The 27,707-nt window shown below is 32.6% G+C and overlaps 1 protein-coding gene across 1 annotated transcript in view; it reads left to right on the top strand.

The window, feature by feature from the left end:
* Positions 1 to 27,707, top strand: part of LOC130449291 (protein sickie) — a 564,400-nt gene that overhangs the window by 519,884 nt on the left and 16,809 nt on the right. The window contains exons 14-18 of the mRNA XM_056787013.1: positions 12,722 to 12,805; positions 16,904 to 17,320; positions 20,721 to 20,938; positions 24,079 to 24,254; positions 24,341 to 24,662. Coding sequence (XP_056642991.1) covers positions 12,722 to 12,805; positions 16,904 to 17,320; positions 20,721 to 20,938; positions 24,079 to 24,254; positions 24,341 to 24,662 — 1,217 coding nt within the window. The remainder of the gene's footprint in view (positions 1 to 12,721; positions 12,806 to 16,903; positions 17,321 to 20,720; positions 20,939 to 24,078; positions 24,255 to 24,340; positions 24,663 to 27,707) is intronic.

Raw genomic sequence — 27,707 nt, 5'->3', positions numbered from 1 at the left:
TTAAGAAGGCTTGCTGCTTATATTAATCTATCCCAGTCAGACTGTACTTCTGCAATGTTCTTCCTTTTTTTGTTTCAATTAAACGAAAATCTTGATCGTTGGGCAGTCGGGAATGTCCTCGAATAGGAAAATAATATTTAATGGTTTTGAAAATTTTAAAAATGTGGACTAACGCATAAAGAAATCAAACCATCAAATAATTTTGCCCCGGGAATCCATCACTAAACAACACTAAGTCTTTGTTACTTATACCTGCTCTGTTAAAATACATAATGCAATAACAAAGACGTAACATCATTTTGGCCTTTCTTGTCAATAGTTTCATCGTAAACGAACATAGTTGCATCATTGGTTGCCAAATCATGTACTCCAAAAACATAATACCAGAATTAGCTGGCAAAAAAAACATCACCAATTTGAATGTGGGGCAATGACAAATTTTGCATGTAATCAAACGATAAGCACATAATAAGGTCTTGCTTTGCTTTAAGTTTACATTCCCTTTTTATATCATAGAATTTGTCATCCTTATATAGATGAAGATGTTTCTCTGTTTCGATACTAACACGTTCATCTAAGTCAGTTCATAAATTTAGTTTTGATATAAATCTATCACAAATGGTACACGTGTCAGATCTCTGCAGTCCAAACTTAATATTAAATGATGTTGTGAAAACTGACCAATATGCTTTGTAGGATACATTAATATGAAACTTTTCTAAAAACATTTTATATATTGCTTTGACAAAAAGTGTTTCTGGAAGGTATAAATTTTATTTGGATTTTTTGAAATAATGTGATTTCCGAGCTTTAAATGACTGAATATGGGTTTTTATCCAATTCGCTTCAGGCCCCGGTATTTTCTTGCGCCTGTTATTATGCATTCCTCTTCTATCGTGTGGTGATTTACATTGAAGTAAAAGATATTTTATAGTCTTCTTACTCTCCTTCTAGTAACACAAAATATGCCTAAAAACCCCTTAAAACATACCGGATATTCTTTGCCTTCAATTCTTATCTTTTAAGAGAACACTGCACTGGTACTAAACAGTTTCATTCTGTTATTTCCTTTTTCAGCATTTGGTTCATTATCACTTGTATCACTAACTTTTCTGGATCTACGACGAAGCGGAGCACATGGATCTTAAGCCAAGTAAATAAGAATCTTGTTCATCCTTTGACGCCCTGTTGTCATTAAATAGAGTTATCAAAGTCTGTCGATTATTGTCGTTAATATTTTGAAAGCACTTTAAACGCGAACACCTAAAACAAAAGATCTACTCAATAATAACATGAATTAGAACAGTCACTCTAGCCGAAACTTCTTTTCCCACATGATTAATATGTGCTACACCACGTACTTTATTTTCCTTTATAACTGTTTCTTTCTTTACACATGTTTTCTTCTTTTTCTGCCAATTTGTAATATTATTTTCATCACAATCATCGTTAATACTCGCCCATGCTTACTAATCAAACAGACCGGGACAATATCTTGGAAATAAGATAGATAAATATATTTATTATGTTTCTAACTATATATATGCTGGCATTTTTCTATTTGTTTTAATAAACAAAGGATTCGTTTTGTTTGTTTATTTTAGTTTATTTTAGGTCTTTTATTTATCGATTGAGGCAGTACGAAGTCTGCTGGGTCAGCTAAACTTAAAATTTCATATCAAGTTTGAAAATCCAGCAACTAATTTAAAAAAAAATAGATAAATTATTGGTGTGTGTCGTCGATATACGGAAAAAACATGTTTAAAAAGAGCATCTAATCAATTGATCTGTCATCGAAATCCAACATGATTGACTAGTTATCCAATAGACTATAATTAGGATTCTATTGCCTAAACGCACGCGTAGTATCTATTAATTTTTTTTATATTTAAATTTGTGTGTCACTCAGTCCTCGTTGTTTATTAGAACAATTTGGTCGATGTAAAATATATTAATGTTGAAATAACATGAATAGTGAGTCTCTCTCTCTTTAACGAGAAAAGAACACAAGGCATCAAGATGTGCAGAGGTTATACAGGGTCTAGCGATTAAATAAACAGTATAATTTGAATAACACTTACATAAAACTGTATATTTTTGTTTGGATTAATTTCAGAAAATTTTTGGTTTTATTACAAGATAACAAGAAAATCTGTTTATTTTTCATAGATTTGGATTTTATTATTTAATATAGTTGCCTTAGAGGGCATACAATTTTTCGATACCATTTTTATAGTACGATTTGTCTTTAGCCTCAAAATAGAGCAAAATTTCTATCCAGCGAGCATTCCCTTGGAATCAAAGAACATGAAAAAGTCGCTTAGGGCCAGATCTGGAGAATACGGTTGAAGCATAGTACAATTCAATAATTTTCAATGATTTGCTACACGGTGCTTTGTCTTGATGAAACAGTACTTATTTATTCTTCGTTTTTCCACCATTTCATCCTTCAAATGTTCCAATAACCCCACGTAATAGTTGCTGTTTATGGTTTTTCCTTTTTTTGAATAGTCGATGACTATTATACCATACAAATTCCATAATACTGATGCCATAACCTTGTTGACATGATGAATGATACGGCTATATTTCATCTGTTGTCACATATTGATGGGCTTATTGCACATACATCTCCAAACATTTGTCAGAATAATTAACTCGTTGTCGTTTTTGATCGATTCTGAGCTTGCACGGCACTCACTTTGAATAAAGCTCTTGCATACCAAAATATCCATTCAAGATACGTACAAGACATTCTTTTGATATCTTCAGAGTTTCATATATATCAATCAGCTTTACTTTACGGTTATCCAAAATTATTTTGTAGACTTTTATGATGATGACTGTTGGCATTGTTCTCAGTGCCAATTTTTCCTCGTTTGAACTTAGGAAACCCCTTCTTAATGGTTGATGTTCTTGAGGCAAAGCTAAAATAATGTCAATCAAGCCTTGTCTTAACTTCAATTGTATTTTTTGCCAAGAATCAATGGAGAATTATTTTTCATTTCTTCAAACTAAAACAAAATAAACTTCACTTAAAAAGCTACAACTCCCAAACTGATAGTACAACTTCTGTCACATTTTTATAAGTTAGGGCTAATTTAAAATCATATGTATCTAATACTAGTAGTGCCATCTGTGTATAAGTCGACGAACTTTTCAGCCTGTTATAAGTGGCAGTTGAGTGATTAGTTTTTGAAATAATATTTATTAATTTTTACATTGTGTTAATGAATATATGTACAGTCCCTGGCCATATTATTAGACGCACTGTATTTTTTAAATAATTTTATGTTTCTTAAGAATTTTTATGCAGTAATTGTATATTTAAACTACAATATTATTAATTTTCATTTCGAAGATTATGTAGACCACCTATTTGTATTTATTTTTAACATATGGCAACACTGTGCTCAAAATGTGATACATGAACGTAAACAAGTACAAACCTGTATATCTCGTCAGGTACGGGCGTGTTTCTGTGGCTTTATGGACTGCGATTGTTTGTTTAACAGTTTAATACTACTCAGTAACTAGTTTATTTTATATGTAGTGTTTGAAAAAAATAATTGGGCATTTTCATTTTTCGCGTCGATTCATAACTATAGATGAAACCTGCATTCACCATTACACTCGAAAAAACAATCAAAATGATGAATTGCCAAGGCCGAATACAAACGCGATCAAAATAAGTTTCCACTGATTATAAATTCCGTATTCTATATAATATTTTTTCGAGAAATTCGACTGCCAAAATGTCGTGCAACACCGTATATATGTTACCGGAAATGTATACAATTCCTAGGAAATGTATGTAATTCCGAAAATCGCACGAAAATGTGTAAAATAAATTATATTAGACACATTTCCTAAGAAATCTATACATTGTCTAAATGGCAATCGGAAATGACGATCATACTAGTGCCGCGTTAACTATCAGTGTGTACTCAAGTCGCTGTTGGTCAAAATGGCTACCGAATCACGTATCGCGCTTATGAAAGAGCGATTTTATAGTACTTTAGCGTCATTAAGAACGTCAACAAACGCTAAGAATACTGCTCATATTGAAGATGAACGTTATAAAGAGTTAATTGAAGAAGTTTCCATGGCAAAATATAACAGCTAGAAAGACTTCTCGTGATTATTGGTTAGGTTAAGTTAGTTTAGGTTGTTGTCTCAACGAGTGCTTTAATAAAAATTATTATTGTCATTTTAACAACGTGTTTTATTACAGAAAGTATTATTTTTATACATTTCCTAATACAATATTGGAAATATATACAATTCCGGTAACATATACACAAATAATCTGGAATACCGATTTGTTATTTTTTTATAATAACATTTAGAAACTTAAATATATCGAAAGGTCTAAGGAATAAGAAATTGAAATTTATAATTGAAAACTTCACAACGAACCCAAGACCCTGTAGCTTACTATTAAACGAGCTAAATTCAAATTATTTTTATAGGGTCAACGAATTCTACAAATGCTTATGTGCACATTGAGGCACTTATCTTTTCTTTATTCAATTCCAGACCTATTTAATTTTTATTTGTTTATTGTTATTTATCATTCTAGACTATTTTTGCTAATAAATGACCTCTTATTTTATACTTGCACTTGGAATATGGTCACTATTTATTTTGTTGTACAAAATAAATTACGCAAATCAAAATTGTTTTATCGCTAAATGACTGTTTTCTCAATATCTTCTACTAAAAGTGAGAGAAACTCAGGCATACTAAATAAAGTTTATTTTTACTTATTATAAAAGAATTCTTAAATACACTAGCTTGCACCCCTCCATTATTTTTGATGCAATGAAACCTAGAAAAGATATGTATGTATAAAAAAATGTAAAATAAAAATTAATTATTATCATATTATTATCCATAAAAAACTCAATAAATTATTAAAGGTAAATTAATAGTTTTTCAGCCATAACTAATTAGTGCATCAACTCGTCTATTTATCAATATAATTTCTTGAAAGATGTTCCACCATTCTTCGATAGTTTCATTCACAAGCTTGTGGACATTAGCTGGTGAATTGTGTTGCATACAAATTTGCTCTAGACATATAATCCGAAATATGGTATTTATAACTGGTGGAATTGTGAGCCAGTGCTATCTGGAACTAGATAGTGCGGCGTAAAATTTCAATATCATGTTACAGTTAAAACGCATTCTTCGTTAGAACTCGTTTTCCCTAGTTAAAACTAGTTTTTACTTAATGCCTCTGATAAAACTAGATATATTCAGTTCAAACTAGAAATACCCAATTAAAACTAGAATTTACCACTTATATATTTGATTTCCAGTAAAACTAGTTGTCACATCGAGCTATAGGTAAAACTAGCTCTAGAAAAACTAATTTGGGATTGAAAACAAGATATAGTCTCAAATATATTTATTGGAAAGATCTAAGACACTTAAGAACCTTATAGTAACACTAAAGGGACATTTTAGGGAACATCGACTAATTATTTGCCAAGATGACAATATTATTTATAAGAAGGTTAATAAAATAATCAAATAAATGTACAGAACACAACCATAAAATGTCAAAACATTGTCAAAGAACATAGATAAACATACAATGAATTCTAATCAGTAAAACTTACATTTGAAAAAGGATTAGGATCTACTTGTTATTGCAAGAGAAACTATCATAGCATTTTGAATTATGAAGATAAACAATTTTTGACATACATCCTTTCTTGCATACGAAGCGCATAAATCCTTGGCCTGATACTATTGCTCCTTAGCAACAGATTTCAAAGGTAAATTTGTATTCGGTACATCGCAAAAATTTTTCTTTGCACTTGTCAAATTCCGACTTGAATATCACATTTAACTAGTAAGAACAAAGGGATATAATTAAACTGATAAAACAATGAAGCAACAAGAAGGTTCATATATGCAATATAATTTGTCAAGCGTTCCATATTTCGTTCCTATCTTGTGAAAACCCTGATCATCCTTTTGAAAAACCACTCGGACTATATTATGTAGATCTGCTTTTGCTCGGCCAACATTAGCGATTTGTATAGTTATATTATCACCGATTTCTACTGGAACGTGTATTGGATCTGATATCGATGTCAGTCTCTTGGCTTATTTTTTTAAGTTTTGATGTGCAGTTTCTCTGGATGCCATTCTTTGCCTATTAACATTGGTTACAATTTCTAGGTCCTTGTCGTGTGGTGGTACTCACTTCGGAATTACGCATTTTGTCTAGAAAGAACTAGTTTTAACTGATATACGATTTTAGCATTAGTTAATTCTAGTACTAACAAAGGCATACATTAAAAACTAGATCTAACTAAGAATAACGGATCTATCTAAAAACTAGTTTTAACTGTAACATACACAATAAATACAGAGCACTTTTAAATTATACAACAAATTCATTGTTTTTTCCAACAATTTATTTTATATAAATATAGGATAAACAGAATGGTGAAAAGTTTTCATATAAAATAGTTTGGCTGCTTATTTTCGAAGCAACTTTGGGATAAGCTTATGACGTGTTCCATGCAAAGTGTGCATATTTGTTCCAAGATTTATTTATTTCTTGAACATAAACCGAATCTCCCAATTCGTTTGTGTCTCTTTGCTTCATTATTTCCATTTTCATTAGATTCACCAAGATCCTGTAAAAATTAACGCATTTTTTTGACATATAAGCTGAATCAACATTGCGTTGCTCATAAATAATCATTGGGTATATATTTATCTAGGGAATTATCAAAAAATCTTGTAAAATCCCTCTAAATGCAGCAAATCGATCAGTTTGCATTCTTAGTTCCTTTTTCCATTGTTAACAATTCAGCATCACAAATGGAACCGGCTTATGATGATGTCATGCAGAAACAAAAACAGTTCCACATGTCACATGTTCCCACAAAGACCAGTGTTCCCCTACCTTTTACTTCGCAGCTAACTTGAGTTCAATTAATTTCAATTAAAAATGTTATTTTTTAATATTGCACAATAATTTAGTGTTTCAGAGAAATTAAAACAATATTTCCATTTTAGTGAATAATGTAATGCTACTTGGCCCGCCATATATTTCGTTAACAAAAATTGGCACGCGAAGAAAAAAGTTTCCCCATCCCTGGTCTAGACGCTGGCAGTTCTAGCTGCAGAAAAGAAATGTAGACATTAGCAAGTAATCCATGGTTAAAATTTTGTTCAGGCGATTTTAACCAGTACCGTAATAATTAACTATACCATTACTGATAACAATATTGAAGACTTTAAATAAAGTATCATCAGACTCACACTCAGCCAAAGTCTATCAAAGTTTGTGTCAGCTACTATAAATAGAAATTTGAATTTCTAATGATATATATTATTTATTCCAATATTACAACTAATGAATAACAATGTTGTGAACATTTTTTTGGATTGTGTAATCAGAAATAACAACAAAAAGTAGATTAGAAACCGTGTGGGCGAAACAATGGTTAATAGTAATGGGATGTGTTAATGATACGCATTGAAGTAAGTAAATACTCGTCCAAAACCTATTGGCTGCTGAATTTTTATATAACCAAGTGGGGTAGAAATACACCCTTATCCTATAATTTTTGGTCATACCTCTCTGGCTTTCTATCTACGATTTAAAATTAAATAACATCATATAAAAACATTTTTTGGCCATACATTAGTTAAACAAATTAAATAAGCCTTTTACATTATTAGAAATTTATTGATGATTCTGTATCATTAACATTTACATTGATATGTTCCACATCGGAAAATCGGAATTTTTTTGGAAAAATCACATATGGTTAGTTTCGTTTCTATTTTTACTAGCAGGAAAATACTATCAAATAATTTGCACCCCCCCAAAAAAGCAAAGACGATGCTCACGGAAACGTATACTTCTGGAGGGGCAGAAAAATGGAAGCTTTTCATTGAATCAAGAAGTAAATAGCTTTATATTTATTTGTACCATCTAGATATGGCACCTTCGCTCAAATAGTGTCATAAGTTAAAAATTATAAAATCTCTTATATTTCACTATTAGTGTTATAAAACTGGAAAATTTTAAGGTAAACAATGTTATTTGAATAATTTGCGGTAACTTTGTAACTTTGAGTTATTGTTCGAAAAGTGAATAATGAAGTTTAAGAATATAGTTAAGAAAACCAAAATACACGCTCCATAGTATTTGAAACTAAGAAATGAAAAATAAATTTTTAAATAAAATCAGGGTAATTATTTAGTTTAGTTTGCACAATTTCTAACAATATTCATATATTTACACGTAAAAATAATCATCAATTTCCATCGGATACATTCCTGACGATAATGAGATCTAGTTCTTCCATAAGGAGGTATGTTATCACGAATATCTCGCCAAAGTAGCTCAATTTTTAGTATGAGCCAGGGTCTGTGCACTGGAATAGTAGAAGTTCAGAACGATTTTCAACGCCATCTCTGTGACTGGCTCACATCTAAAAGCTTACTTTTTGGTGTTTTATTTTTGAATGTTTGTCAATCTGGATTCTGAAACTAAGTTGCAATCATGTATCGAGAAACAACCTAAGATTATTGAATGAACAACGTCCATCTTGCAAAGTTGTTTGATATTGTCTGTTTATTAGCTATTTGCATTTTTTTGCATTTAAAAGTTATTATTTGTTGCGAGTTGTGCTGTCGTGTTTACTTACTCATTGTATATTTTCTATAATGTAGTTGTCCAATTTTTTATATTCATCTCACATTTGACAGTCCTAAGCGGGCTAAAGTCTGAAGGAAAATTTTTTGTTTGTGGATATAGTTATAAAATGTCAAAAACAAAATAAAAATTATAATAATCTTGTGTTTCAATATTCCATCTACCTATATTTTATATAAACCATTTAATTGTGAAATTTAGATGGTCGGACCTGGTTGTCACATAAATTGTAAATGAAACCAAAATATTTTACAAAATACAGCATTTTAACTTCAGGTATTTATATTTTCTTGTAAACAACAATATTTGAATTTGAAATGTTAGCAAAATGAAAGTATTTTGCATAATACTTTTGTTTCATCACAATTTGATGCGACAACTAGCTTCGAGCATTTAAAATTACTTGAGTTATTTTCAAATTTCCCGCGAAATTGTGAATCAATTTTCAAATATCCCGCACAAGCCAATTTTCAAACGTCCGCGCATCAAACTAAAAAGTTAAAAATAATTTTTTAAATAAGCTTAAAACTATAAAATACTGGTATGGTGTGAAAAAAGCTGGGGCGCTTGGTTTCATATTGGTTCCGTATATCCAGCAACCGACGCTTTTTTCTCAATAATACTAATATTTTTCTTTCTTTATTGTTTTAATCTTATTTTAAAAACTATTTTTAACTTTTAAAGAGTGTTTTTTAGTTTTTTCAACTATATTTTTAAAAACTGACTTTAGTAATGCTACTCTTAATCCTAAATGATTTAACTTCAGAAGATAACTAAAGATTCTGTGCATTGTGGAAGCAACGGTAGAATCATTGTACATACACAGTTGAGACTACTGTGAATGCCGATGATAATTTTTTTTCTACAGTGTACGATAATAACGGATGGATAGCCTACAATGAATAACCTTGTACAAACATATAATGCTGTCCATATGGATGGAATAAATTCAATTATAACGTTATTATGTACTATATGAAAAAAACTGAAAGCTGAAACAGGTCGATATGAAAATATTATTCCCCTCCAGCACCAGCACCCCCTCTGAGTTATAAGCATCCCCTCGAAATTTTTAAATAAGAAAGGGGGTCGTGTGGAACCTTGCTGGAGGGAAATTTTAGGCCTTATATTAAGCAATATAAGGTTTTTTAAATTTGGTGCAATCATAATTGAGAAAATTTTGATAATGTCTCTATCACAAAACTTTACGTAAAATGAAGATAATAATTGGTTTTACTCTTATCTACCTACTTTTCCAGAGCTTTTTCAATTGCTCTGTAGCTGATACCACAGAAGGGTTCATGTCCCATGAAGAGCTTGTCTGCCCCCGCTTTATCGAGCTTATCAGCTATTTCATTTCCCTTCGCTACGATGTCTCCCGGAATCCATTGTAGGGTAATTTTAGTTTTAGTAGAATAGATACGAAAATATCCGATTATATATAAAGTATATTTTGATAGACCAGACAATATTGCTGATTTAAAAGTTAGGATAATGGAAAGAATTAACAAAATAATCCCAGAACTCATTTTGGACATTTAATTTAATTTAATTGTAATGTACATTGAAAAATACATTCTAAATATTATGCGACAATATTATCTTCATTCTACGAAGAGTTTTGTGATAGAGACAATATGAAAATTTTACATCTTAAAAATTAATTTTCTTAGTTATGTGTGTTCCAAATTTAAAAAACTGCCTAACAGAGGACTAAAATCCCTTGCCAACAATGTGCCACACGACTCCCTTTCTTGTTAAAATTTTTGAGGGGCTCCTTATAATTCAGTGAAGTGCTGGAGGGGGTTAATATTTTCATACTGTAAATTGTCAATTTAAGAATAAAAATCGACCTGTCTCAATTTTTTTCACATAGTACATAATAATACTAATATTGAATTTTCTCCATACATATGGACCGCTTGTATATTCCGATTTACATAATATCAAACTAGTTACAACAACTGTATATAGACAAGAAATTTGTTTATTATATTACTATTTAAAATATCGTAAATACCACTGATACGGTTGTGAACAAACACAATAAATTGGCAATTTAAGAAACGTATAAAAACACATACATTATATTTTATATAAAGCCGAGACTTTCGAAATGTTACCTGATATTTCTCATAGCTAACAAAATTGGAATAAAATCCTTGGACATGCAAAAGTTTTCATATAACGCTTATTATAATATAATACGTCGCATAGGGGTAAAGGGTAAAATTTTGAGAAGACTGCGCAGATTATTTAATGATTACTTATTGTAACCAATTGATTAATAAAAAAATACTAAACCTGTCATACAGTACATTCAATTTAATCGAGACCTAACTACTTTGAGGGATCAAAATTTATATAATTTGGGACTTTTCATTCGACTTTAAGCTGATATCGTTTTATTGGATATTTATAATTTTGATTATTTAACATATACGAGAGATCAACTAGGATGAAATGCATTGAGGATAAATATCTTTGTAACGAACCGATTTTTATTTTAAAAAAAATATATGGAAAATTTTGTTTTCTATGCCACTTTCGCCTGCTGAGATTTCCTTTTTCTTATTCATTTTTAATTACCTCAAGTTATAATTATTTTCTTAGTGAGAAATATAAAAAGATTAAGAAAGGTATAATTCATTTTAATAATTGGAAAGCTATTTACCTATCTATATATTATTTTTATCAAGTTGAAGACATTAGTTATCTTGAGCTTTTTAAGCATTATTATAATTTTATATTAATATAATAATTTGAATAGACATCTTGGAAATTATCTCAAAAAATTAACGTGCGAAAAAATAAATTCTAGTTCGTTCTACATACCAATAACTCCACTGACTTCATGCCAATGTTCGTTATTACAAGTAAGCTTGAAGAACCGATTAACCGCGAAATTGAATGGCGCGACTTTCGCGGATAATCCGCAAAATTATAAAAATAAAGAATTAACACAAATTTCCATTTGAACAAGTCCCAGACACAATAGATAACATAAACATTTATATAAAACTTATTTTTGAAAGACAATTAGTGTAGACATTATATAACATTTGAATACTTTGCTTTTGCAACTGTACCAATTTTTTTATTAAACGTTGCTAGAGTTTCCCAGTTTAATAATGAACTGTATATATTGAGATAAGTAAGAAGAAGAAGAAGCAATAAATTACGGACTAAAAATAAATGCAGGAAAAATCATTAAAAAAATATATGAAAATAGGGGGAAAACTAAAGAGAGATCAAACCAACTAACAAATACAATTTTGAAACAATATCGACCTTCAACTAACTACGAATAACGTTGGGACGAACAACCAAAGACAGTATAAAGGAAAGGATACAAAAAAGACTATTAAACCTATGGAAAAAACTAAAACCTATTAAAAAATAAAAATATAAGGAAAAAAAATGTACGAAACCCTAATAAGACTAGTAAACACGTATGCGATGGAAACAACAGTAATCAACAAAAGGGAAGAAGAACTTGAAAGAACCGAGAGAAAGATAATGAGAACTATAACAGGTCCGATCATAAAACAGAAGGGAGAAAGGAGACCAAAGAAGAACGAAGAAATAGTGAAGAGCTGGGAAAGGAAAATATAGTGAGATATATAAAAGTACAAAGACTCAACTGGGCTGGGCATATAATGAAAAGAAAACCAAATGAAATTGTCAAAAGAATAACGCAATGGACCCCATTGTAGAAAAGGTGAGGAGGCAGACCGAGAAATACTTGGAGAAATGAAATAGAGGACATAAGAGCACTTAATATAGAGAACTGGAGAGAAAAATGTCAGAACCGGAAGGAATGGAAAATAATAACAAAAGCAGCCAAAACAAATGATAAACTATAAATTAAATAAAAATAAAAACCGAGGAGTAATCCACCTCAAAAGAGGATTTTAAAGCGCTATAAGCTATAGCCATAATCCAAAGGATTGAAAGGCTTGATGATGATGATGATGATGATGATGATGATATATTGAAAATTTATTTATATTCTGTTTGTTTCAGGCTCATGTAGTATCGGCTTTCGAGCAGAGTCTAACCTCGATGACTCAGAGACTTCAACATTTGACCGCTACATCGGAGAAAAAGGTAAATGTTTAGTATCCAATAAACACAACAAACGATTTTTTTAACTAAAGAGATATTTATAGGTTACCGTTATAAAATTTGATTCTCCATATAAAAATAAAAATTTGGTCAACATACACATATTTTGTTCACATTTAAAAAATCCGGCAATAGGCAGTTATCAGTAAATCTGCAAAATAACAAATTTACAGCAAAATTTCACACCATTCTATCTATTTATTTAGAAATTTCTCATTTTGTTACGAGTTTTCGGCCTAATAAAGAAACAAAACGTTTCTTAAATAATCATACTTATTTTTCAACTCAGTCTCCTTTTGAACCCTTCCAAATAATAGTTGCCTTCTTTCTCCTTAAAATAAGAACTTACATATGGATAACGCCCTCCCCTGATGAATCTATCTCTCCTGTTAGTGAAACTTTAAGGTTAGAAAACAGGACACCGCGGACCCTTTATTTTATTATAAAATAGAATCCTAGTGATTGATATTAATTTATCAGTTTTTTTAGCTTGCGAATTTTTCTTCTGTATACATTGTCATCACAAGTTTTCTTTTTAAATTTGTCATGAATGATTTTGTAAGGTATATCTCCCTACTTTTTTATCTTATTTATCAATCTTTTCACCACTCCAGGTTCCCAGTTTTATGATATTGTTCAAAGTAGAAATTTTCTTCAGAGTATATTACCACACTTATGTCGTTAAAATGTAATAAAAATTGTAAAACAGTTTCTAAAAACTGAAAAAAATTCGTTAAATCATATCTATAACCTCACTAGTCGCTGCCGATTCTGCACTGATGACCGCACGATCGTTCGTCCTTGACCGCTCGAAAGGCCAGCGTTGTTTTTATTGCGCTAAGCTATCCCTCCTGTGTAAAGTCATTGCGTTGCGCCTGTTATTTCGAATTCGGTCGCTTTTTGTAATTTATTCGTTTACTTCTGTTAATTTTTGGAAAATAGTCCATTACCACAATGCCAAAAAAGGGTCGTCATCACTCTTCCTACTGATTGAACCGACTTTGCCTTTTTAGAAGCTGCTTCCCCTTTGCAATCTATTATCTCAAATGTTTTTTTCATTTCATGAGTGCAGTTGTGGATTCAAGTTCCGTCAGTCTATGGTAAATGAGTTCTTTTTATATGCCAATAACCTTTCCTATCTCACTAACCTTAATCGATAGTATCGATTTATGGCAGTCCAGATCTCTCTTCGTCAGTCAAATTGATAAAGTTACATTTGAATTTTATGTAAATTATGGTGGTGAGTCATCCTACATAGTGTCTAACTCCTCTTTCATTTGCCTAGGCGTAGTGTTGCTATCTTCAGATTGGGTTCGAAGAATTATTAGTCAACCCTCGTATATGGGGGACAGCTTGTGTCGTGATCTTAGTTCGTTGGACAGTATTAATTCGTCATTGTTTGTTTGTTGCTTTAATGTTTAAAATAAAAGATACCAGATGTCACAGAAGTGTCTCGTACAAACTAATTGAAAACGATAAAAATTTTAACAACTTTTAAAATTTTCTTTGAGTGATGATTCAATAAATATCACGATTCTCTAAAAACCCATCAAATACATTTGTGATCCACTGAATACGACGTGTCTGTTTACTGGATAATTTTTGAGTGAAACCAGATTTCTCATATTTGCAAGAGTTTGTTTTCATACTTCATGGAAGTCGGGCGTTTTTCGCTATTGAAATTTGAAGTCTAATTTTTCCAATTAATTGAAAACTTGAAACATGTATTCTGATCCGCGTGATCCAGTCCTTATTTAAGATATACTTTAAACACTTTGGGCCTTCTCCAAATACCAGAGTAGTTGATAAGATAAAACAAAATAGGTATTTTTTGCAAACCGTCAGATATTTATCATTGAAAGCTACTACTTTTTTGATGAATTCGTCGTACTTTTGCAAAAATTGAACTTTGTTTCCTTTTTCCCGTTTTTGATGTAGTGGTTCCGCAATTAGGATTTTTCGGAACCGTTGGTGATATTCATACTGAATACACTACTACACCAACACTCATAATTACACTGTCTGATAACCAATCTATCGTCTTTAGAAGTTTACTAAGTTTATCTGGAATCTCTGAAGACGATCACTTGGTCATTGAAACGCGCGTTAGACAGTGTCATTGGAGTGTTCGTGTAGTGGTAGTATAAACAGTGTGTTCACTAGTTGTTTCTTCTTAGTATTTTTAACATCTTTACGTAATTCGTATTATTTAATCGACTAGAATATCCTATTTACCCCTGGTCTGCCAGATCACCCTTCTCCTCGAAAAGAAACTGGCCTATCCCCCTTTAACTGCTGAGCAACGGCTTGCTACAAACTCCCGAATTTTCCCCGTAGATCTGTGTTATAGGTTTACTGCAGTCTCTCTGTAACCTGATGATCTCATTCAACCGCCAAATTGCTGACGATAGAGATAGAAGAAATAACACAACCACAGCTGTAACCGCCCCTCCATCCATTTGCTTAGATAATTTATTTCCATTGAGCCGTTTTAGGTCAAAGACCATACATACATATATACGTGTCGTCGCGCGCATAATAATCACTTAGAAACATCCCAATCCAAGCACTGTAGAGGAAAATTTTCTCATATCAGAGCAATTCAATATGAAATATCTCTAAATAGAAAAAATCCCAACAAATTATTGATTTAATGAAGTAATTGTTGTTGGAATTTGATCTCTAATAATTAAATATCTTATTATAGCATAAAGTTGTCTAAATTAAAAGGATCCGTCGGAAATAAGTCAATAAGAAACACGTCAGCTTTTCATTCCTGCAAAAAATGAATTATTCTGTCGACACAAACCTAGATCCCAGAAAACTTTCAGTTTCAATAATTATCGTTCCATCTAAAAAATCTTATATTCAATACATTTCGTTACTTTTCTAAGAACGAAACACACTAGAAACCATACAAAGACTGGCGTCCAACCTGTATATATATATTTGTCACTTATTCTATTATAGTTCGTCCAATATCAATTGCAAATTATAAAAACTAAAAAACAATCGAATCATTATAAATTGGACTGCATTATACGACGTTATTTAGATACATACACTTTATTTTAGTCGTACATAGAACTTAGAAAAAAATCATTATTATACCTCGTTTACTTGCTACTACTAAATATTAAATTATAAATTGTAAATAGACGAGTAAAATGTACCTGCCTATAAGGGAGTTTGATTTAAACAGGGTACCAGACGTGAACTGAGCACTTTTTGTACCCCATTTGTCTATTAAAACTTTGATAGTCTTTTATCTGACGCAAATCATCTTGTCGCCATCGAACTATCCTTAACGATTCGGTTATTGTCATCCGTTTATTTAGTTTTTTGTGTTTAAAACCACATGCTGACAAAACTTGACGCAATGTCTAAACTGGTATAATTGTATTCTGGATATTCTGCTACCTTTTGCTGTATTTCTTCTAATGTCCTACGTATAAAATCTTGAGTAGTTTTGTTAACTGATTTAAGTTTTTCTTTACATGTTTTTCGGTTCTGTAAATGATCCTCAGCAACCTCTTTCATGACTACTGGGTACATGGAAAATTTATTTACTCTAGTTCATTCAGCAATTCTTATTATGATAGCATTATGAGATAGCTGAATATTTTCCTTTTTTAAACATTCGAATATATTTAAAATAACTTGCTGTTTTTGTATATCTAAATCTTTATTATTAAATTCATATATGCTTTTATTCTCACTACACTGTGCAATTTCATTTTCTTCATTCTCCCATGGTCTAGAGAACGCCATATTTCTATTTATTTAAAGAAATTTATGAATTAAATAAATCTCACCAAACGAAGCCACTGCTTTTGCAGACTGTCTCTGGCAGGAATATTTCCTGCCACGTGGAGTCCACGTGGACTGACGGTTTGTTAGATGTTTACCGAATTTTATACGAGGAGTAAACATTATTTTTATCTATTAATTTGTTATAAGTTCCGTGCGTATTTATGAAATATGAATTGTTCCTCGCCTAACTGTCTGCTGCAATTGATATTGGAAAAAATATACCTAGTTCACTTTACTATGTAATACTAATTTAGACACTTATTTCAGGAAGCAGAACTTCAAGAACTACGACAGGCTATGGACGCCCTTCGTGCTCAATCCATCCAAGCTGGTATAGGCTCCAGTCTAGCCAGACAACCTTCTTCTGATAGCGTATCTAGTCTTTCATCCGCTTGCAGCCTAGATAAACACGACAAAAAGAAAAAGAAAGGTTGGTTACGGAGCTCATTCACCAAAGCTTTTTCACGAAATGCCAAAGTCACCAAAGTACAATGTCAAAGTGATACGACGGAAGAAAGGGCTCACAGTCCGCCACCCGTCCAAACTACAGATCCCGGTTTGGAAGTAGTAGAACTTCAGAAACAACTTCGAGAAAAAGATTTGGTATTAACAGACATTCGATTAGAAGCATTGAGTTCTGCTCATCAATTGGAAAGTTTAAAAGATACAGTTATGAAAATGAGAGTGAGTATTATACTTAATTGGGTCGAAGGGGAAATTCACGGCCCCTGAAATTTTTCGTTGTTTCGTTGATCGTAAAGATCTTCATCACACATCAAAATTAGAGGTAGTCTGACCAATAAATGGCGCTACAAGTATTAAATCCGTATGATTATCACTTAGCCCTAATCATCAAAAGACGCATGTATAAAGTTGACCGCTGCCCCACTATCAATTTGTGAGTTTTAACATTTTGATTGAAACATCTTTGCGTGTGATATTAAAGCATTGTTTTTTGCCAACAAAAATACCATTGAAGCTAAGAATTGGATTATTATTATTATCCGGTCTTTAACCCAGAAAAATAAAACGTTTAGAAGTGGTTTCCCGAATTTAAACGAGGTGAAATGAGCACTGAGGGTGATGCATGCAGTGGATGCATCAAAGAGACTGTTACTGACAAAGATATCAAAAAAGTCCACAAAAATTTAGGATCACTGTAAAATGAAGCTGATTGAAATAGCTGCGATCATAAAGATATTAAAGGAACGTGTTCGACATATCGTGAATGAATATTTTAGACAGCAGAGTGGACTACACGTGATGAACCGTAGTAAGTATTCTGTTTGTTTCCGCATCCACCGTATTCTCAAGATCTGGTCCTCATCGACTTTTCTCCTGTTCTCAGATCTAAAGAGAATGCTCGCTGGATAGAAATTTTGCGCCGATGAAGAGGTTATCGTCGAAACTGAAGCCTATTTTGATACTAATGACAAATCGTACTATAAAATGGTATCGAAAAATTGTTTAACCACTATAATCGTTATATGGACCTTGAAGGCAACAAATATTGGGTAATGAAATCAAAGTCTATTAAGAAGATATTTTCTATCCTAGCCTACGAACTTTTCAGCCTACCTGTTATATTACATCATCATATATACTGAATAGCTCAAGAATTAAGTACATTTAAACAGTTTTTTATTAACGGTCCCGTTGAAAGTGACATTGTTCCTAACGTGACGCTGTAAATAGCCGTCACAAAAAATGAACGTTCGGATATACTTAAGCTGGGAAATAAAAATAACATAAGATAACAGAAAATAATAAATAAAATAAAAAATGAGAATTAACTTTAAGGGACAGACTGGCGTTGACACTATAAGGTTTTTTTCTAATTTTTTTTAAACAGTTTATAACAGTGTGGTGATTTTATACATATTTTATACATTATTTACTTAATTTATTTATAAACTAATTTTAAATACATTAACCTATGCACTAAACACTAAACTATTCACAATTTAGTAAATTATACACTAATACTTGACTATTTACTAACTTCAAAATCATCATTTACTTTTTCTGATGCATATGGCATTCAATTATTTACTGACTGTTATGTATTTATAGTTATTCATATACAGAATGTTCGAAACCTCTAATTTGCCGCAAACAAATAACAATGGCTTCTTTAAAATTGATTCTTTAAAAACGGCCATAACATACTGTAAGTAAGTTATAAAAAAACAATATAAGGAAATTCCTGCCACATCCGTCAAACTTCAAATTCTATTAACATAATAGAACAGAATTAGCTTCACAGTCTACGTCAGTGGACGAGTTCGTAATAATACATTCCTGAAAAACAAAATAATATACTTTCAGGAAACTTTTATCTTTCCATTTTATGTTAGTTGGAAACGCATTCTCCGAAAGTCGTGACATTATCGTGTTGACAAATTTTCCCCATACATTCCAAACCTAAACACTAGTCTGTGGGTTTGTAAATATAACTCAAGAAATATCATAACTTTTTTTATTTTTGGAGATTTTTGAAATAGAAGGATGTAAAGAGGTAAAAACTTTACTGAATGATACTTGAGGTAGCTTTAAGGAGAAAACTTTGCCTCTTGATAGGATGAAGCTTGTTACTAATACTGTCAAAAAGACAATTCTTATTAAACAAATGAGTGGATTCTAGGTTAATATCTGACAAGTCGTTCCTGTCTACGATACTATCCATATCTCTGTACTATTTAAAGCTCTTTTGCCCCCATCAAGACTCCTTTATAGAGCAGTCGTTTCGCTGATTTAACAACAGAGCTTTGTGTTAAATACCCTCTTGTTAACACGCTTATATTAGGTTCACCTGTATGTGAGCCTGTTTGTTTGGGTATTTGTAACTCACCTTTGTGGCTTATTACTGTTAGTATATCCCACCACTTTAATTGTGTTTATTACCCGAGTTATCACTGCAAATTTTCCTTTAACATCGAAACAAATTTTACAACTGTCTACCCTCTTTTGGAGATTTACTATACTACCTGCATCAGTATTACTTAAGAATTAAACACCTTAAATTTTATTATGTTGTTCAAGTAGAATTTTACATCCGTACACCCTCTGTTTGAGATTTACAATACTAATGACTGGAACTCACAGAAAAAGTTTTTGACAATAAATCGAACTTGGAAGTGGAAAATAAATATAGTTTAAAAAACACGCTTTCATAACATAGGAAACTAAAAATTGAAAATTAAATATAGTTAAAAAACTAAAAAGCACGCTTCTGAGCACATCAAACTAAAAAGAGGCGCTTTGTTCCATATTTCTCGTACATCGAGAGCACCAGATGCTTTTTTCACAATAATATTGGTTGGTGGCAAAGTTATTTCGGTTTTATAGCATAAAATAAACAAAGAATAGTTTTTAATCAATTATATATTTTGCTCAAGGACCTTTTAGGACCTCTTGCAATCTTTCTTTCAGCTTCATGATTCCGCGCTCATAAAATTTCTTATCAGCAAAAACTAAACTAGGTGTGATTGAAGGCCATCGTCATTTGTGAAAGTGTGACCATTGAAAGAATTCTGCAAACTTCAAATCAGATGGTGCCAGAATAGGGCTATATGGATGTGGCATCACTCCCCAGCCAAGCTCCAATAATTTTCCACGAGTTGCCAAAGATGTGTGAAGCCTTGCATCATCATGGTGGAACTCTAAAATTTTCCGATTTGACAATTCTGGCCGTTTTTCTTAGATTGCTTCATCCAGTTTCATTAATTAATGATAGAAAACATCAGAATTGATCGTTTAGTTCCTTGGAAGCAGCTCTAAAAAGACAACATCTTTGTAATCCAAATATTTTTTTGTTGTTTTTCAGCTTTCGATGTGGTGGAAAAATAAAGCAACGCTCTCTATCAGTAAAAAGCGAAAGTACTTAGTTGCCAACCTTGTACTAATATTTTTCATTCGTTATTGTCTTATTTAAAAAAATATTTTATTTTAAGTCATCTTAAGTCATGTCATCCTGCATTTTCTCTTCTCTTATTTTATTCTATATGAACCCAGCATAAAAAATATTTCTTACTAAAGTTTGAAAAATAATTTTGAACTAATGAGATGTTTTTTTTTGTTCTAGAGCGAAATGCTAAGTTTGAAACAGAATAACGAACGGTTACAAAGGATGGTAACGGGTACGACTAATTTACCGACAGATTTAACAGATACGAGAAGCAGTAATAGCATTGACGCCTTAAGTGACCTCATTCCTACCGAGGATCCAACACCAGAAGTAGAAACCGATGGTAAACGAATAGCGATATCAGTTTATTTGGGTCAGCCACAAAGTTTTGAAAAGTAAGTTGATATATTTGACCTAGTTTTCAACTATACGCAAAATACAAATTAGTAAGGTTAATAGTTAAATGACATTTTGACAACATAGTCAAAACTCTTCTTTTGGAAACTTTGTTTTAATTTTAATACAAATTCCACCAGTAATATTATAAACTGTAATGTATGAAAAAAAATAGCTTTTGGGATTTGACAATGGGAAATTACAGTATTACTTGTACCGTGTATGTAAAATGGCTCTAATATTCTAAGAGTGAAAATAATGGATCAGGATAAGACAAGAGTGTAGCCATCACATCTCGGAGACGTCTGTTCGCAAGACAGTTTTTACGGAGATTAATGGAAACACCTATCCTGAGACACGCTTACCTGTATAATCAATAAACTGCTCTGCTTAAACAGGAGCGAAATACAACTGGTGGCTGGTCTCTAAACCGGACATTGAAAAAATCATCTTCATGCTATAGGCTACAAAGACTTTCCACAATGCCGCGGATCACGTTAACGGTGGGTGCCCAATACTTACACGCGAGAGGCTCGAATACATCATAACTATGTATTTATATAAGTAGTAAATATTAGTATCAAAATTCAAACGCGAAAAGATATTTTCTTCTCGAGAAATATGGCGGTTAAAAGTCGTGTATATTATAAAATCCAAAATGTATTGTTTTTTTCTCACCTAACCTCAAAGCACCACTTGTAGATAGTTTGTAAATATTGGAAACATAGATTTTATATTTGAAATACAATTTTACTACAAAAAAATGCAGCCTATGATGACTGATTTGTATTATAATATTTTTCCCTAACTAAATAGTTCAAAGATTAATATGTACGCAAGGGAGGATAAGAAAAACGCTAGGAAAACCGAATATTGTGAAAAAATTGTACTCCTACAAAGAGGGACAGTGGTTCAACTTGTCATACAGCTTGTGTATAAGTATGTAGTGAAAGTGGATGAGCAATCATTAGTTTTTTATGAACAAATAATGTCCTCACAACTGACATTTAGACACATATTTTGGAATTTTATAGTGAAAAAGCAATGAGAAGGCAGCATGCATGTATTGAAATGGGTTCACTCTTTTCAATCAAGCAGACAGAATATTGAATACCTCAATATAACAGAGATCACATGACTAAGCTCTTTAATGGGACATCAATTGTCTAAAATAACCAAAGGGCAACTCTCGTTAGAGCTGGCATGCCTATGGTTTGTTATGTATTGCGATATTTAATGGAATTTGTATACAAGAAACTAGGAAGCGCCTTCCATCAGCAACAACGAATTTTAGGTAACACTCCGTTTGTAAAGTGAAGATAACCATATTCCGGGATACATCTTATCTCTGTTATACTTATACTTATTACCAAAAGCGTGACCAGACCAAAACAAATCGTTATTGTATCCTGATCGATTACTTGGAGCTTGGCCAGACCAAAACAGGTCATTATTGTATCATTTTGCTAAACCTTCGATCAGTAACAACAAATTTTAGGTGAGACTCCGTCTGTGAAGAGATGATAACCATATTCCGGGATACATCTTACATCTGGTGTTATCCTGACCTATTACCAGAAACGTGACCAGACCAAAACAAATCGTTATTGTATCCTGATCGATTACCTGGAGCTTGGCCAGACCAAAACATGTCATTATTGTATCATTTTGCTAAACCTTCGATCGGTAACAACAAATTTTAGGTGAGACTCCGTCTGTAAAGAGATGATGACTATATTCCGGGATACATCTTACATCTGGTGTTATCCTGACTTATTACCAGAAGCGTGTCCAGACCAAAACAAATCGTTATTGTATCCTGATCGATTACCTGGGCTTGGCCAGACCAAAACAGGTCATTATTATATCATTTTGCTACATCTTCGATCAGTAACAACGAATTTTAGGTGAAACTCTGTTTGTAAAGTGGTGATAATCATATTTTGGGCTACATCCTGTGTTATCCTAACCGATTACCAGAAGCGTGACCAGACCCAAACAAATCGTTATTGTATCCTGACCGATTACGTGGACTTACCTAGGCCAGACCTAAACAGGTCATTATTGTATCATTTTGCTAATGTTACGTCCGACGCAAAATTCGACGCCATGTTGTGTAGAGATATTATACTCTCCCATAAAAAAGCCACGCTCAATACTTCTAAAGAAACGAAGAATTTGTTGCGAACCTTCGAGTGGGAAATCTAAAATAACCCCTCTTACAGTCCAGATTATTGTTATCGACGTTGGACGTTGAAAGAGAATTTATTCAGCATACAAGTACTCTTCAGACTGTAATTTGGAAACATGGAAACTCTCTGTCTGTAAAGTTAACTATATTCTGGAATACATCCGATGTTATCCTGATCGATTTCCTAGAGCTTGACTAGACCAAAGCAGATCGTTATTCTTTTGTGGTCGATTGTCTGGAGCTTGGACGTACCAAAATGAATCGTTATTATATCCTGATCGACTACTTGGAGCTTGACCACACTGAAGCAGATCTTTATTGTATCATTTTGATAATGTTACGTAAAGCCATTCGACGCAAACTGTTGGCCATGTTGGGTAGAGTTATTATACTCTTCCATAAAAAATCCAGGCCCAAGTCTGCTAATGAAACGGAGGAATTGTTGCGAAGGTTCAGGTGGGGAATCTCAGTTCCTTGTTTTCGACGTTGAAGGAGCACTTATACAGCATATGGTTCTCTTCATACAGTGATTTGAAAACATCCACCGAAGCTGGTTCGGTGGTTTCTCTTAATATGGGTTAAACAAACTGGTTCTGCGTTCCAATAAATACCTAAACAGACTTGATGCTTATGTTGGAAATTATAGACATATATACTCCTCAATCCCCTTTTGAATTTTCCAACCTAATAGCACCGGTAAATTCAAACGTTTTATATAAAAACAATATGGCGCCTCCCTTCGTGAAGGTGCGGGATGATAATATCTATCTTCATACATATGATACTTGCGTGGCTCGCTCCCACGTTCTGCTCGTTTGAAACTGTCGCATGCGATATCCAATATTTTTATTACGAAAATATTTTAATTTTGCCTGAAATCGAGGCTAGTTTTAAATGTTGTACAAATTATTATAAATAAGATTTAAAAGTATGTTTTCGCTATTTCAGGTATTATGCTGAACATTACGGGTATGATGGTTTAAATGATAATGCCAATACAGAAATATCGATAGCACATACAAATATCGGCGCTTCGACATCTTGGGCACAACTCGACAACTCTGTAAGACGTGCCTTTAAACAATATGTCGCTCGATTAGATCCAGGAGGTGGACTTGGTTTAGGTAAGTCATAAACTTACGAGAAGTTTTTTTGATTTATTTCAAACTATAAACAGTTGTAACAAACGATAAAAACAATTGATTTTCAGGTAGTGACGCCATAGCTAGTTATAAACTAGGAGAAGCTGAGCGTAAACCCGATTCCGGTCCGCCAGATCTTCTTCCTGTCGGATATGCAGTCGGAAGAGTGGGAACTTTGCATGTCGTTTTACAACCAGTAGCAGCCTTAGCCTTCGAAGCCTTAATTCCAAAAGGAGTAGCTCAAAGATTAGTTTCATTATTAGCCGAACATAGAAGATTAGTACTTTGCGGTGCACCAGGCACGGGAAAAACACATTTAGCTACTAGATTAGCCGAATTCCACGCCCAGAGTTTGGGTAGAGATCCCGCCGAAGCAGTAGCAACTTTCAAGTAAGTTATTGTATTAACTTTCATTTGAATGCATGAGGTGAAGTTAGTTGATGACAAAATGATTCTTTGGAGAATATGTGAATGCTATTGATTATCGTTGTTGTGTTATATGTGGAATTGCTGTACCCAAGATACGATGCTGGTTGCATATAACGGGGATGATCTTCAAAGTAGGCCAGTTGAACATGTCGTCGTTGCGCCTCCAAAATCAGCTATATTAGATTTTTTGCCAAAATGAAATGTGTTTTAATATAACGAATGAATCAAACTCTGTCAATAGAAAATCAGTTGAATGTGGAAAAAGTTTTTTGTTACAGATAAACGAAAATATAAATCACCCTAAGTGTATATGCAAAAGTGTGTCTTCCTTATGTGGAGAAAATAATAATGTATTGTACTTCGCGTTTTTTGACCCATTTGAAACGCGCGCAGTAACTCTCTATGTGCAAGCAGGTTCAATTAATATTCCAGCTTTTAATGAGATTAGAACATGATCGTGTGACTACGAGGTCTAGCTATTAAATAACAGAAGGCGCCCTAGATGGGTTGGGTACAAGATGAGTAGTGCGTTGGGTATCTAGATATCTTGTCTATGCACGTCCCAAAACACATTTCCGTCACTATTACAGTATTTGTGCAGTAGCGGTTTGAATCGAACGCGTTTTTATCTCGTGCCGATAACAATGTATGACGATGTTGAGTTTTTATTTTATTTTATTGTTATATTTCTTGAACCTTGAAACCAGCTTCCAAATAAAACCACCAGCACCTATATACAGGATTTAATTTTAATGAATAAATCCATTAACAAATAAATGAAAAATTGAAATATGGTATAACATCCTCTACTTAAAAAAACAAATCTCTTAAATAAAAACGTGCCTCTAGAATCTAGAATCTTCAGCTTCTAGCTCCTTAAGGAGCTCACCAAAGAAGACTTTCAGCACTGCTTCGTTTAATGGAAAAAACGTATGGAAAGTTGTGTAGCGAGGGGAGGGGAGTATATTGAAGAGGAACATTCGAATATAGAATAATTTTTATAATTTTTTCGCTTTTTCGTAAGCAGTCTCGTTATTAAACAGCCAGACCTTGTATATTTGACTGAGAGAATAAATAATTAGTGAATACGTAATATAGACAAATTTCAATGAAAATTCATTTAGCCCAAAATATTACAAAGAAAATGAACTTTTCTCAAACACATGTGAGAAAAATATTCACACAATTGAACAAAAATCTATTTGCAAAAGATTTTGAATAGTAACTATCATAATCTTATCGCCGAGAGCTCACATTGATTTGGTGAAGATGATGTAAAATCAACTGAAATTGGTATTTTAGTTATATAAATGAAAACATAAAATGCTGCGTCTACGAGGACAAAATTATAATAGTTCGAAAAGGAATACATTGAAATTCAAAATGAAGCAAGAAATTTAAAAGAGAATTCATTCTCTCATAAAGAAACTAAACGAATCCGTAAGAGTTTAAGTTTTATTTGCGGTAATATAAATAGAAAAATTAGGAAACGACACTTTGGTGTGTTATGGAAATTAGAAAGTTGGAGTTCCAAATAATATTACATCAAATGCTTGGTTGATTTTCGATCGATTATTATGAGACGCAGAAAAGAAACAAATCAACGACAGGCACTTAAACATAATGGATATGATTGCTATTTACCAGATGAAAATGGAATAAGAGTTCGTGTTTGGAGGCGGTTCTTTTTACCGACTTTCCACATAATAAAAAGGTTGCTTTCAATAACTGGGTACAAGATAACGTAAATTTAAGTAAGTGCACTAACGGACGTAGTTTAAGTGAAACTAATATAAATGAAAGACAAGATGATTAAATCAAAATTAACAAAAAGAATAAACATACCCAAACGAGATAATTGAAAAGAATACAGAATGAACAGTTTAATTCCAAAGCTATTAAATCAATCTCTGAGTCTGTTATTGATATTTACCAAAAGTCCCAAGTCACTATTGCAGACCCTTAACGTCACTTATTTTTGTTGAATCAACATTCAGACCATATAATCAAATGTACAAAGTTTGTAAAGAATGGAAAAATGGTGTGATGCAAATAGAAAAACAGCAGTAGAAAGAAAATTATTCAATGAACACCTCGATAAAAACCTAGGAAGGACCAGTTTGATTCTTGTGCCGAATCCACTACTGGGAATATCGATGAAGCAGATCTTCATTTAGAGAAAAAAGATGAAGCCCGTACAGCAAAGCAATATACGATTTCATTGTGCTCCGATAATACAATGGTGATCACAATGGATGTGCAAAGCATTCTACTTTGTCCGGAATTATTAGTATCTAAACAATTGTGTAAACAAAAACTCCAGATACATAACTTCACCATGAATAATAACAAGGTCGTACACTGTTATGTACGGCATGAAGCTGATGGTACTTTTGCATCTAACGACTTTATCCCTCTTTTGTGCTTTAGCAGCAACTGAAATTGAACAAATCGTACTTGAAAAAAGTCGATCAAAAATTGCAATAAATGCGAATAACACTCGCCGTTTGGTAGTTTTTCCTTTTTCAAGATAGTCTCACGCGCATCCCAACAAACCGATGCTATGACCTTGCCTGCAGATGGAACGGTCTTTGCTTTCTTTGGAGCCGGTTCTCCCTTTTCACTCCATTGTTTTGATTGTTCTTTGGTTTCGGGTGTGAAGTTGTAGACCCACTTTTCATCCATGGTTATGAAACTGAGCAAAAGTTCGGCATTATTTCTGTGAAACATTGCCAAACACTCGATGGAAACATCTTCACGACGTGGTTTTTATTCCATTGTGAACAAACGCGACACCTATATTGCGTACAGCTTTCTCATGTCCAAATTTTAAGTTAATATGCGATGTACCGCTCTTTTTAAAATGCCTACTATGTCTGCTAACCTGCGCACTTTCAGTCGACGATCATCTAGTACCACTTTGTGGAGTTTCTTCAACATCTCTGGAGTCGTCACCTCATTTGGTCGACCACTGCGATGCTGGTCCTCGCAGGTCGTATGGCCTCG

The sequence above is a fragment of the Diorhabda sublineata genome, chromosome 10 (genome assembly GCF_026230105.1).
Source record: "Diorhabda sublineata isolate icDioSubl1.1 chromosome 10, icDioSubl1.1, whole genome shotgun sequence".
Taxonomy (NCBI): domain Eukaryota; kingdom Metazoa; phylum Arthropoda; class Insecta; order Coleoptera; family Chrysomelidae; genus Diorhabda; species Diorhabda sublineata.
This window is presented reverse-complemented; position numbering and strand designations above follow the sequence as displayed.